The sequence below is a fragment of the Arachis ipaensis genome, chromosome B7 (assembly GCF_059453495.1).
Source record: "Arachis ipaensis isolate K30076 ecotype BB chromosome B7, ASM5945349v1, whole genome shotgun sequence".
NCBI classification, from domain to species: Eukaryota; Viridiplantae; Streptophyta; class Magnoliopsida; order Fabales; family Fabaceae; genus Arachis; species Arachis ipaensis.
Genome location: NC_142442.1, coordinates 138,161,188 through 138,175,750, shown reverse-complemented (window position 1 = coordinate 138,175,750; position 14,563 = coordinate 138,161,188). Strand labels below are relative to the sequence as shown.

Genomic DNA, 14,563 nt, shown 5'->3' with positions numbered 1-14,563 from the left:
AACATGAAACACTAACCAAGCAATTAGAGTCAACCTAAATCCATTAGACAGGAATCAATTTTTAGGAACTTTTAGTAACAAAGTTAATCGTAATCATTGAAACTTAAAAATACTAACTAGCATTCAAACCTAAATCCACTGAATTAGAATCAAAACAGAAAATACATGAGACTCAACGTGATACTTACCCCGTGCTGTCATCAGGCCAAATCTTCAACCATACGATGGGAGGTGGTGGAAGGGCATCAGCTACTGCCTCACTTCCGTGGTTGGACTCCGAGGCCACAGCATCCGTCATGAGGTGGCGTCGACGTGAATGCAGGTTGCTGAGCGGTAGGAGGCGGCATCGTTTCCGTAGACAGAGGCACGTAGTTGGGGTTAAAGACCATAATGAACGGTTGGTCTGTTAAACCCGCAACTTGTAGCGTCACCTGGGTGGTCGGAGCAGAGGGAGAAGATCCAAAAATCCCGAGGGTACCGGAAGAAAACCTCCCTCTACCCCGACCATGACTACGACCACAACTAGCAACCTAATCTGCAGTATTCTACCTGTCGACATGTCTGCAAATATCAAATTATCAAACAATTTTAGCAACAATTTCTCAGCAAAATAGTCATCAACGCAACAATTAACATAAATAGACAATTTCAAACACCTCAATAATTCAAAATCTAATGTATTGAATCTAACCTAACTTAATCAATCTAAATCCACTAAGATTAGAAAATTAAACTGAACTAACTTTGAAACTGATTCAAAATTAAAATTGAAAATTTCTAATCAAATATAAACTAAATTAAATTAAAATTAAACAATTATAAAAAATCTCAGCAATAATTTCTCAGCAAAACAGTCATCAACGCTGCAATTAACACAATTAGACAATTTCAAACACTTTAACAATTCAAAACCTAATGTATTGAATCTAACTTAACTTAATCAACCTAAATCCACTAAGATTAGAAAACCAAACTGAACTAACTTTGAAACTGATTCAAAATTAAAATTGAAATTTTAATCAAGCCTAAACTAAATTAAACTAAAATTAAACAATCAACAAATGATCTCAGCAATAATTTCTCAACAAAACATTCATCAACACAGGAAATAACAAAATTAGAGAATTTCAAACACTTTAACAATTCAAAACCTAATGTATTGAATCTAACTTAAATTAATCAACCTAAATCTACTAAGTTTAGAAAATTGAACTGAACTAACTTTGAAACTGATTCAAAATTAAAATTGAAATTCAACTCAAATCTAAACTAAATTAAATTAAAATTAAAGGAATTGGAAAAGAGTTGCTCAAGAACCTGTAATGAAGAATAGAGTAAGAAATAAGAGAAGAGGTAGATGTTGCAGGCTTGGTTACTAAAGTTCTGGTGGCGACAAATGATGGTGATAGAGGATGGTGGTGACGGCGAAGGAGAGAGAGAGAGAGAGAGAGCGAGGGGAAGAAGGAGGAGAAGGAGGTGTCAGCATAAAGAGTTGACGGCGACGGAGAGGGGGTGGAGATGGCGATGGTCTTGGCAGCGGCGACAAATGATGGTGACGGTGGCTGGAATGAGAGAGAGAGAGAGAGAGAGAGAGAGAGAGAGAGAGAGAGAGAGAGAGAGAGAGAGAGAGAGGGAAGAGGTTCATGCTTTAAATTTACGCCACTCTTACCATCGGAAAATTCCAACGGTAAACTGTTGCGTTTCACTAAATTGAGTTATCGTTGGATTTTTCAGACGCCCAATGGTAAGGACATGCCAATTTAATTTATTTTTCCTCTAGATATTACCGGCGAATTTACCATCGGACAATAGAATCCGCCAATAATTACTTAACCTTACGAATTCGACGTGGTTACTGCCGGTAAATCCGTCGTTACTCTACAACACTAAATCCGACGGTACTTAACATTTTTCTTGTAGTGAACCAAGTTAAAATTCATGCATGTGTTTGCATTCTGTTTGGTTTAATGTCATAGGCATCCAGTCATGAGTCACATACGTCATAACATAAGTAAATGAGAAGCATCTAAAAGTCACACCACGTTGACTATCAAAGACTTTTGAAAATAATAATCGAACAACATTGCATTGTTTCTTACCCTTCTCTTGTACCATCTTCAAGAACGATGCAGTACAAAGTAATACGCTACTCGATTGAGTTTAAAAAGACTATTATACTATAAAATGATTATAAGCGGGATATCAACGACATAGATACATAATATTAAGCACTTTTTCAAATTCATATTAAGAATGAAAGATAGGTGATTGTTTTTAGTCATAGTTATGCAAAGTGAGAGAATTATGATTTTCTGTAGGTCTTATTTTATCTTTATTGAGTAATTACAATTGTGGTTATGATGTTTATTTTTTTTAGATAATTATCTTGATATGAGTAAAATTTGTCATTGTTTTTACCTTTATAATTTAGTATGTCCACTTTTTATGTTAGTATCACTAGGTCTATTTATATCTCCTAACTAGTATCAAGATCCTCACTATTTTCAAATGGCTTTCAAAAAATAAAAACTTGTTATTCACTATTTTTTTATAAATTATTTTACATAATAATGTTATTTCTAAAATTTTGTATAATTTGAGTATCAATAACCAATATAATCTAAATAAGACTTAAGCCTAATTTAAAAATATTACCCGCGACCTCTTAGATGAGTACAAAGAGATGATCTCATTTAAACTATAACTCATTCGCCAATTTACATACATATTTATATCTTATATTTTAACTTGTTTTAATATATTTTTATGCAATTGGATTTATATATATTAACATGGGCATGTGCTATTTATAATATTAGAATTTAGAACACAATCCTATTTTGATGGAGTAATTATTTATAATATTTGATCATCTTAGAATGATTTTGCATTTGTTGGATTCAATTATAATAGTAATTTTATTAAAATTATAGTAAAAATGGTTAATTCTTAAATTGTTATAAAAATATTTTTAAAAAATAATATAATATTTTCAAAATATAACTATATATTAAATAGAAATTCTAATTTTTAAAATTATTATTTTATCTAATCAAACACTGTAATCCAAAAAAAAATCTGCCAACTACTCTGTATCACTTAGTTCAAGAGAGCAGAGTACATTAAATGAGCGGATAAGGGATCGTTAGATTGCATTTATAGCCAATGCAACTACTCCTAACTTTGTGGCGCGTTACTCTCACTCAAGAACAATCTTCTCTTCATAAGTGATAGTATTAGATGTCGGTATGGCCCTTCTCTCTTTCACCGTGATTTATTCTTTTTTTAGCATCCATATCATCAACTTTTCCTTCTTTCAACTACTAACCCTGTGGCAATGGCCAACGACGGCCCTCTCAAAACTTCGCTCCTCTTCCTTGCCACCCTTATGTTGATAGTTGCTCTCTCTACTCATTCCTTCAACAAGATGTTAGTTACCTATGTTGTGGGAATTTTGGGTATTGCGGGGTTGCTCTTACCTGATTGGGATTATTTCAATCGCGACTTTTCTCGTTGGCCTTATCCTGTGACTTCTGAAGAAAGAACTTCCCTTGCCCAACCATCTGGATTTCAAAGGTAGTAACTTGTTTTCTTTTTTTTTTTTTTTGTTCAATTATATATCTTTACGATTTATGTAATTTCAATCAATTTGACTTCAAACTAAGTTGATAGGTTATGAATGTAATTTAACTAAAAAATAAATTTTATTTCTATGAAATTTATAGTAAATCAGATCTATATTACTCTGTTAGTTAAACCTGCATAATTGTATATATATTTAAGAGTTCTTATTTTGGACAAATTTACATATTATTACTGTTTAGGATAGGACCATATTTGAACGATTTTTTTGATACATATGATGCAGATTTGCATATTCTCCTATGAGGGTGATTGCTTACAGCCTAGTTTATGGATATGCCATGTATAAATGGTGGGAGTACATATCCAACTGACAATAGATGATTTGAAGTTGTGCCATTTCATCTCAATTTTAGTCCAAATTTTGTTGATTTAATTTGTTTACAATTTTACACTTTTGAAAATGTGTCTATTTTTTGTAAGAAGCGGAGATTTTAAGGGATTTTTAATCTTGTAATTATTAAGATTGAACACTAGAAATTCCAATGATGTTGCCAATATTCTTTGTATTTTTTTTTAATATTTATGTATAAACATTTGAAACTAAGAGAAGAAGATGGTACAAATATGTTAGACTAATTATATGTTAACTATTTTATTTAATGTGATGTGAAGTAGTTGATTCTAATTTTTATATAATTAATTTAAATAGCTTGAGATTATTTTTTTAAATAACATCTTAAGTATGAGTACATAAAAATCAAATAAATAAGTCAAAAAGACTTTATTCTTATATATAATAAGTTTGGAAAAAAATTTTTAAAATAAAAAATAATAAAATAATAATTAACCATAATTAATTTTATAATTTTATTATTTTTAAATTTTATTATCATAATTAAAAAATAATTATATATTTATTATTTGTTTTATATCAATTTTTTCATTCTAAAAAAATTTAATCAATATATTTATTTGATACTACTCATATTATAAATTGAATTCCAATTAAAGTCATCGAAATTTGATAATTTATTGAAGATTTTTTTTTTTTTCTGAAAATGTGAATATCGAAAACAATAATCTTGTTACGATGACAACAAAAATTAACTATAAGAAATTTTATACATCTATTATTGAAAATTATTTTTAATTAATTATTGGTTGATTTTAATTATTTTTTTAAATTTATCCCAAAAACGATAAAGTTACGTTGGATCATTTTATTACATTCAACATTGAAAATTCATAACATTTTCATTTTAAACATAAGTAATAAACTAAATTCTCAACTAAATATTTTTTTTATGGTGATTAAACAATTATAATTGCCTAATTATTGAATATTAAAGATTTTAATTTTAATAAGATGGGTAAACCACTGAAATTTTATTGAAATATTTAAATGAAAATAAAGATATCTCTAATGATTAAAACAATAAAAATAATTTTAAAGGATTTAAAAACTAATACAAAATTAAATATTGTATATTTATTATAAAAAAATTTAAAAATTAAATTTTGATACAATTTTTAATCATGATTAAAAAAATTATTTCTAGAATCTAGTGATTTTAATTTTATTAATAAGTAGATTTTTTGCAATTATTTTTTGTGAATTGTCAAAATTTTTTATAAGAAATGAAAAGGAAAATCTATAAAAAATTTTATTCATATTTTTTTATATACATTTTAAGTAGTTATCTAAATATTTTTACATAATTTTGGATTAAATAGACAAGCTTTTGTTAAATATAAATTATATTGTTTTTATTTTTGGAAAACAATAATTATTAATATTATTTTTTTTGTCAGATGGATTGAACAACTTCCAATTCTAAATATCTCCTCACTGCATACTCACTGATACAACACAAGAATAGAGGGTTCCTTTTTAAATACTCGGTGCATTCACCAAAATTTGAATCCGAATACAGAGGTACGTAAATTACCATCTCTAACATGTTAAACTCTTGTTAGGACAATTTTGTTTTTGAATTGGGCTTTGTAAAATTAGGATATACAAAAAGTCCACTTTATTATATAAGGGTTCTATATGTAAACCCAAAAACAAGCAGGCATCAAGAGTTCTTCTTTGTTAGGGGGGAAACAGAGCATTTTAGGTAGAAAAAGATGAGGCTGCTAACGCACAACATGTTACTGTCGAATATAAAGGGAATGGAGAAGGGTTTCGGCTGCGGATCGAGGCAGAGAAGGTGGTTGAGAAGCCCGTTGAGAGGAACGCGGATTTCCTGCGAAAGATGTTCGAGAAGGTAGAGTGGAAAATGGAGTAAGCCCAACTCCCGGAGGAGGTGGATTCCGGCATGCTTGAGGTGGACGAGTTCCTGAATAGGTTCCACGCACTTTTCGAGCTCCACCTCAAAGAAGGCGCCCTCATCTGCCCCAACCGCAGATTACAGGGTATCCGGATCCCTAACATGCTACTATGAGGTTTGATTACCAGCCTGCCTTTTCTTTGATTATTAGACTTGTGTTGTCTTTTGTACCCGCTCAATCTCATTATGTTTGGTTGTAATTCACCACTTGTATTTCTTTAGTTTTCATCGTACATTTGGTTACACTTTTTTTTATCCTAAACATTGTACAAATCATTCAGTGATTACGTCCCAAAAATCATCACTTAGTAACATATTCATATATTAAAGATAATGCAGCCTAGTTTATGGATATGCTATGTATAAATGGTGGGAGTAAATATCCAACTGACAATAGATGATTTAAAATTGTGTCATTTCATTTCAATATCATTTTACACTTTTGAAAATGTGTCTATTTTTTTTAAGGAGCGGAGACTCGAAGGAATTTTTTTAATCTTATATCTATTAAGATCGAACACCAGAAATTCAAACGATGTTGCTAACATTCTTTGTATTCGTTTTAATATTTATGTATAAACATTTGAAAGTTGAAACCATGAGAAGAAGACGTTACAAATATATTAATTTTATTTTAACTGTATTTTATGTAATGTGACGTGAAGAAGTTGATTCTAATTTCTATATAATTAATTTAAATAGCTTGAGATTATTGTTTTAAATAACATTTTAAGTATGAATACATAAAAATCAAATAAATAAGTCAAAAAGATTTTATTCTTATACATAATAAGTTAAAAAAACTTTTAAAATAAAAAAATAATAATTAATCATAATTAATTTTATAATTTTACCTTTAAATATTATTATCATAATTAAAAAATAATTATATATTATTTTTTATTTTATATCAAAATTTTCATTCTAAAAGAATTTAATTCGATGTATTTATATGATGCTAATCTTTATAGTAATACAAATGGGGAGCTCATATGTTAACGTGGTGCTCATACATGGAGTCTGGGAGTTTATTTACTTAGATGTCGTCACTAGAAATTTTTAGATTTATGTTTGCTTAGGTGTCGTCACTAGAAATTTTTAGATTTATATTTATAAATTATAAATTATTATTTGCTTAGTTTGTTATTTTCAAATTTTAAATTATTTGTTTGGGTTGTTATACTTAGGTTGTTATTTTTTAATTTTAAATTGTTTTACTTAGGTGATTATTTTTTAAATTTTAACACTATTTTTTTAAATTTTGTTGATTCTTTTTAGCACTATTTTTTAAATTTTTGTAGATTTATTTCAAAAAATTGCAGCTACATACGTAAATTTAAATATATTTACGTTAATTTTGAATTTTAAAAATTGTTAATATATTTATTTATTTTATCTGCAAATTTAATTCAAATTTAAATTAAAGTCAATCAAATTTAAAAAATTTTAGCTATGAGTCAACCATAAAAGTATAAGTTATGAGATATGTATAGCACCACAATTCAAAGTACATCAAATCCTTCAATAATATGTGTGTACGTATACAAGTGATACGGTTATGGACACTACCAAATTACGGAAATTCTTCATTGCCATACTCAATTGAGAAGGTTTGACTCAATAAAGACGTGGCGCTCATACGTTGAGTCTGAGAGTTTATTTGCTTAGGTTGTTATTTTCAAATTTTAAATTATGGGATAAGTACTTTTTTCGTCCCCAAGGTCTGGGGTCGAAATCAAAATCGTCCCCAACCTTTTTTTCTTATTAAAATCATCCTCAACGTTACAAAACGTTATAAAATCGTCATTTTCTATTTCGATTTTATTTTTTTACCAAATTACCCTTTATTATTAAAAAATTATAAAATAAAATAAATATAAAATAAATAAATAAATAAATAAAAAAGAAGAAAAGGGGGTGGGGACTGGGGAGAGAAAGAAAGGGGGGAGGCCGCGAGAAAAAGGGAAGGGGGGAGGAGAGGGGAGAGAAGGAAACCGGAGGGGAAGGAGCCGCGCTCCACGCCGTCCAGTCGCACCGCCGTCGCGCCGTGCTCAGCCCGATGCGTGCCCCGCCGCGCCTCGCCGCTAGATCCGCGCGAAGGACAAAGGTCCGAGAGAGCAGAGAGGTAGAGAGGGAGAGAAGCTTGGCGCCGCCGTACATCTTGCCACGCCTCCTGTCACTGCCGCCCCCACTGACCCACCGAACCCGTCACGCCTTGCCGCCAGCTGCGCCTCACGCCGTCACCCATGGAGCCACGAGCTGCGCCAGTCGCCGCTGCTTCACAGCCGCTTTGCCGTCCTGTCGCACCGCACCACGGCACCACCGCCCTGCCGCCCTGCTGTCCTACCGCACCGCACCGCACCACCCCACCACTGCTTCTTCTTCTTCTTCTTCTGTGAACTGATTTTTTTGTGAAATTTCTGGATTTTTGGTAAAAATTTGTTGTGGAATATTGTTGTTGCTGAAATTTTGGTAAAATCTGTGGATTGAATTTTTTGTAAAATTTGTTATGCATGTTGTTTGAATTTTCTGTTGATGATGATGATGACCATGAAGAGAGAGGCATGAGGAAGGGGGTGGGGGTTACGTTGAGGGGGTGAGGGGGTTACGGTGAGGGGTGAGGGGTGAGGGGTGGGGGGTTTCGGTGAGGGGGTGAGGGGCTGAGAGAGTGGGATAAGGGGTGGGAGGGTTACGGTGAGAGGGTGAGGGGTTGAGGGAGTGAGGGGGTTACGGTGAGGAAGTGGGGTGAGGGGTGGGGGGTTACCGGACGGTGAGGTGTTGGTGTTGGTGGTGGTTGTGGTGGTAATGTTGGTGGTAAGAGGAGAATGATGATAATGATGATATTTTGGTCCAAAAATTTAGAAAATGACGATTTTATAACGTTTTGTAACGTTGAGGATGATTTTAATAAAAAGAAAGGTTGGGGACGATTTTGATTTCGACCCCTTGTGGACTAAAAAAGTACTTATCCCTTAAATTATTTGTTTGGGTTGTTATACTTAGGTTGTTATTTTTTAAATTTTAAATTATTTTATTTAGGTTGTTATTTTTTAAATCTTAAATTGTTGTAGTTAGGTTGTTATTTTTAAAATTTTAACACTATTTTTTAAAATTTTGTTGATTCTTTTTAGCACTATTTTTTAAATTTTTGTAGATTTTTTAAAAAAAATTACAGCTACATACGTAAATTTAAATATATTTACGTTAATTTAGAATTTTAAAAATTGTTAATATATTTATTTACTGTATCTGCAAATTTAATTTAAATTTAAATTAAAGTCAATCAAATTTAAAAAATTTTAGCTATGAGTCAACTATAAAAGTATAAGTTATGAGATATATATAGCACCACAATTCAAAGTACATCAAATCTTTTCTTTACATACATCAAAAATATAAAATTTCTCTACTTATTCTAATGGCTGCTATACACAAGATTGGAGAAATCAATCTTATAATCAACAATTTGTGTGTATGTATACGAATGATACGGTTATGAACACTACCAAGTTATGAAAATTCTTCATTGCCATACTCAATTGAAAAGGTTTGACTCGATGAAGACGTGAGTTTTCTACTAATTTTTTTATTTTATTTCAAATTTATATTATTTATATTTTAAATTTGTTTGTTTATTCCCATCTAATTGTTCTTTGATTTTTGTTTATCAATTCTAAGGAGGAAAAATATACGCCTCGGTTAAGAGGGTTTTTGTGTCTCGATTCGTGAATTTGCTAAAAGAAGAAATATCTTACCAAATAAGATATTTTGGTGTTGGACTCAATGAGGGTAATTTCAAGACTACACATCATGAGTATTGTGAGTTTTGACACTCTTAATGCTCTTGGGTACTATTACACCTACTTAGTTGGTAAATTTATTGTTTTAGAAAAAGTATAATTTATTTATAAATTTATTTATTTTATTGATAATTTTGTTGTGTTTTTCTTTTTAACAAACTTATTGACAATAATTTTTTTATTTTAAATCATTTCAGATGTTGGATATCTTGCTCGAATTGAGAGTGAGAGGACTCTTGAAAAAAATAACAAATCTATTAAGTACACTATTATTGAATTAGAAATTGATGATAAGTAATCATATATTTATTTTTATAAATTTAAAAATTTTGATATTCTCATCTTTTTAATTGTTATTTTAACTTATTTTATTATGAATATTTTTATTAGTATTATTAATAGGTAACAAACGTTTTTATTCAAATACAATGTTTTTTTATTAATAGTATTTAAATTTTTTGAAAAATCAGTTCGGATTGATTTTGAAAAAAGTATTTAATTTTTTAAAAAAAAGAATTTTGATAGAAAACATTCTTTCTGTAATTAATTTTTTATGAGTTTAAAATAATTAATTAACTAATTATTACTTTTTTTAAATTGTGTTTGACGTTTTAATTTTATTGTTAATTTTTTAATTTTAAAATATAAAATATATATAATTTGATATTATTTTATTAGTAGTTACTTTTTTAGTTGTAATTATTTTTTGTTTATTTTACTATAAAAAATATATTTAACATTAAACATTCTATTTGACATAAAAAAAATAATAGAGTGTACACTTTTTGGTAACTATGCACATGAATTAAATGCTTTTTTGGGATCGACAATAAAGATAGAGCTGTTGTCGTTTTACAATTTGTTAGAGTGAAGTTATATAACAGTAATATTTATCAATAATTATGTGAATTTTTATGAGTTTTTACTCATTTTTTATGTGAGTTTTTACTCATTTTGTATTAAATTAAATTTTTAAAAAAAAATTGTTTTACAGAATTTCATGTATGGCACAAAAATATTCTTCAATCTTGAAGAAGCAAATGTCATCCAATTTATGGGTGTATATTTTTTTTAATTATTTAGTTTAATATTATGTGTGTTATCTAACGTAGTTTTTTCTTTCGCTTTATTTATCTATCTTTGTAAAATTTGAAGAACCTAAGGGCAGGGACGGTTCTATGTACAATGGTGTGGGGGCAAGCGCCCCCACTACGATTTGAAATTTTTTTGAGTAGTATATGATAATAATATTTATTTGCCCTCATTACATTATTAAATTTGACTCCACAATAATTTTTTACTCAATTTTTGGTACTTAATCGTCGATTTAAAAATTTTATATTAGAAATTCGTTAGAATGATTAATTCTCAAATTTAAACGAAATTAGTGTTCCTTTTTAAAAATCAACTCAAAAAAATTATTTATCTTATTTTTAAATTAGCTTTAATTTTTGCATAGTAACTGTATTAATTAAAAGAACTTTTTTAACTATAAATATCAATAAGAGTCGACTTCTAATTGCGTTGGGAAGTGAATTTTTATATAATTATTTAGTGATATATATAAAAAGAGAGAAATTTTTATGGTAGTGTTAAAAGAAAACTTATTTAATTTTTTAAAATAGAAAACCTAAAACAATAGAATTTTAAATTATATATTATTATTTAAATTACTATTTTAGTATTGTAATTTATATATTAGATATTTTAAAGGCTAATTATCTTTTACAATAATAAAATATAATCATAACAATAATCATGTTATATGTACATAAAAAATAATTATTTGTATAAAATATATATTAAAATATAAAATACACATTAAAAATAAGTTAAATAATACATATATATATATATATATATAATGATTAATAGATAATTTAATATTTAATTTTTTATATACACATACTATTTTTATTATAAAAATTATTATGATGTTTTATAAATTTTGCCCCCACTACCAAAATTTTCTGGATTCGTCACTGCCTAAGGGTAATATCGGCAGAATTCTAAATGAGGTTGCATTTTTAAAAATTTATCAAGGCAAAACTATTGAGCAGTTAAAAGAATTAGATACAGTAATTTTCTTTTCTGTAAAAAAGTTGAGGAAAAAAATTAATTTAAATCTGTTATACATTGATTATTTTTATTTATTCATCTTTTTTATTCAGGTATATCTTTTAGATTTAAAAACTCAGTGAATTTAAATCATTAAGTTTTTTTTTTTTTTTTTCAGAATGTTGTTTGTGTTGTCTTGGCTACTATAAGTCATATTATAGATACTCCAGACTGGTGGTACGGCCAATGTGAATGCAACAGGTCCACATATGCTTTTACACAAACTTTCAAATGTTCAAGTTGTGACTGTCTCCTTTTATCCATGACTCCAAAGTTATGTATTTATTTTTTTAATTTAAAGTCTAATCACAATGGATTATATATTGAATAAGTCTATGTTTAATATTTTTTATGCTGTTTTATTTTATTAAGCAGGTACCGAATAAAACTTAGTGTCATTGATGACTCTGACTGTGCATATTTCGTAATCTTTGACAAGGAGGCAAAACAAGTTTTGAAAAAAAGCTGTATAGAGATACTTGATCTACACCTATTGATAAGTTCTAACCAATATTTTTTTCTAAAAACATTAGTGAAGATATTTTTAATGGTAATTTTTTATTATTTATTATTAATATACTATATAATACACTAGAGAAAGGAGATCTATCAGATACACCTACACTTTTACTCAACCTAATTGATAAGACCTTCCTCTTCATCGTTGAATTTCAAATATCTGATAGTCCACATTTTTCACCTTCTTATAAAGTTAAGAAGTTGACTGATAATGTGGACCTCATAAATAAATTCAAAAAGTCTCACCCTATTCAAATTGTAAGTACAGTTATAAATGTACATTCTATTAAAAATTAATTTATTTTTCTCTTCCTTGATCATTAGTAGTATCTAATTTATAAATAATAATTAATAACTAATTATAATTTTAGAATGTTGACTACACCGGTGGTTTGCTTCCAACTTCAAAGGCATCTTCAATCATTGAAGGAGAAAAAGTAGAAGGTGCTAAGGTATTTGTTCAAAAAATGAATTTTTTGTTTGTTTGTTTTCTCAAAGTTAGATCTTTATTTTATTCACAACAAATTATTGAGATCAAATCAAAGGTGAGAAGGAAGTCTTTAATTTGACATAGTATTTTATACAGAATTTGTTGCTTGAATTCTCCAATGAAGTTGCAGAAAATGATGAATTCGAAGTGTTGGAAAATGCTATTACACTAACCAAGTGACTATCCTAGGAGTCGGAAGATTCGAAGGTGTAAGGAGATACCTCAACTTGCATGAAGATCAAGATTGAGAATGAAACTTGAGAATTTGGATGCACATGTTTTGAAATCCATTTTAGAATCTATCTAATAGAATAATGCCAAGCATATGTTTATTTTGGTGAAAACCAAGGTTCTGAAAATCAGACCGGACCGGCCGGTTCAACCGGATTAACAAAAAATCGGTCACTTGGCCGGTCCGATTGATCTTTAGAACCATTCTGCAAAAAATCGGTAAAAAAACTGGTCAAACTGGTGGTTAACCGGTGAACTGGACGAACTGGCCGGGTTTTTAATGGCACCAATTTTTTTTTTGTCTGAAACGGCGTCGTTTGACGCGTAGAAGGGAACAAAAAAGAAAAAGAAAAATGAAAACCCTGAACGTTTGAACCCCACATAGCCCCAGCCCCTTTTGTTCAGTCCCTCACCTCACCACACCTCAACCCTAATTTCCTTCCAATCTTCCTCCAACTCCAACGAAGAGCAGCCGCCACCATCACGGCTATCCATTCTTCATCGTGGGTCGTCGGTGCTTCTCCCCTCCTCGCCCTGCTCCTCCCCACCTCGCCCTGCTCCTCATCATTTTTGGCCGTCACCTCTTCTCTGTTTCCGTCAGTCTTTCCGTTGCTGCCTCTTTGCTTCGCACCGTGTCTCGTCGTCATTGCAGACGTTGCTTCTCCTTGCCATCGTCGCCTCTCAAAGATCTGCTTGGAGCTGTTGGCGTCGCAGTCTTTATCGTCGTTGTCCTCGAGCCCTCTCTCTCCTTCTCTTTCTGTTCGAGCTGAATTTCTTTCTTCCTTGCCGTCACTTCCCTTCCTCCCTCATTGCTGGTAAGCGTGCTACTTCAATTTATGATGTTGCTGATTTTCTGAAATAATGGTTGTTTTGAATGATTCTGTTGAATTTTTTTTTGCAGAGTTAATTTTGTTGATGGAATTCCAAGTTGGGGTTGATGGTTGATTTTAACAGTGGTTGTTAATTTTGTTAATTTTGTGGTCTGTGTTGGGGATTGTTGGTTATATCATTCTGAATTTAATTTGGATGCTGATTGCTGAGTATGAATTCTTTGTTTATTTTTTCTGTTTTTGGATTTTCTAACTTTGGATGTTGAGTTCTCTGTGTTTGGATTCGAGTTTTTATTATTGAATATTTGATTAGAAGTTTTTGTTAAAATTTTTATGATTCTGAATTTTTTGTTGCTGGTGGTTTGACTTTCCATGTAAGTTTGTTATTCTGATTTCTTTTTTGTGATTCTTGAACATGATCTTTTGGGTTCTGGCCTCCAAAAGCAAGAAGTGTATGTTGTTGCCAAGGATGTGATTAGAGGTAAAGGAGAATTGTCCTGAGATGATGAACCTGGATAAAAGAATTATGTAGCACCAGTTTATTGTTGTACAAAAAGTCAGAGAGAGTGAAAGAGAATTTGAGAATGAAGAAAGAAATTGATTTAATTATGATTTGTAGGATTCTTTTACACTGAAATGGACAAATATTTTTAATAA

The 14,563-nt window shown here is 29.9% G+C and overlaps 1 protein-coding gene and 1 long non-coding RNA gene across 2 annotated transcripts; both read left to right on the top strand.

The window, feature by feature from the left end:
* Positions 1-3,156: 3,156 nt before the first annotated feature.
* On the top strand, positions 3,157-4,140 carry LOC107608437 (peptidase). Its single transcript, XM_016310231.3, has 2 exons — positions 3,157-3,576; positions 3,869-4,140. Exons 1-2 carry the CDS (start codon positions 3,338-3,340, stop codon positions 3,954-3,956), a joined length of 327 nt encoding a protein of 108 aa, XP_016165717.1. The 5' UTR covers positions 3,157-3,337; the 3' UTR covers positions 3,957-4,140.
* A 9,311-nt stretch (positions 4,141-13,451) lies between these two features.
* LOC110264407 (uncharacterized) lies at positions 13,452-14,563 on the top strand. The gene is made up of 2 exons (XR_002350565.2): positions 13,452-13,891; positions 13,978-14,563. It is a non-coding gene; the product is annotated as an uncharacterized LOC110264407 (long non-coding RNA).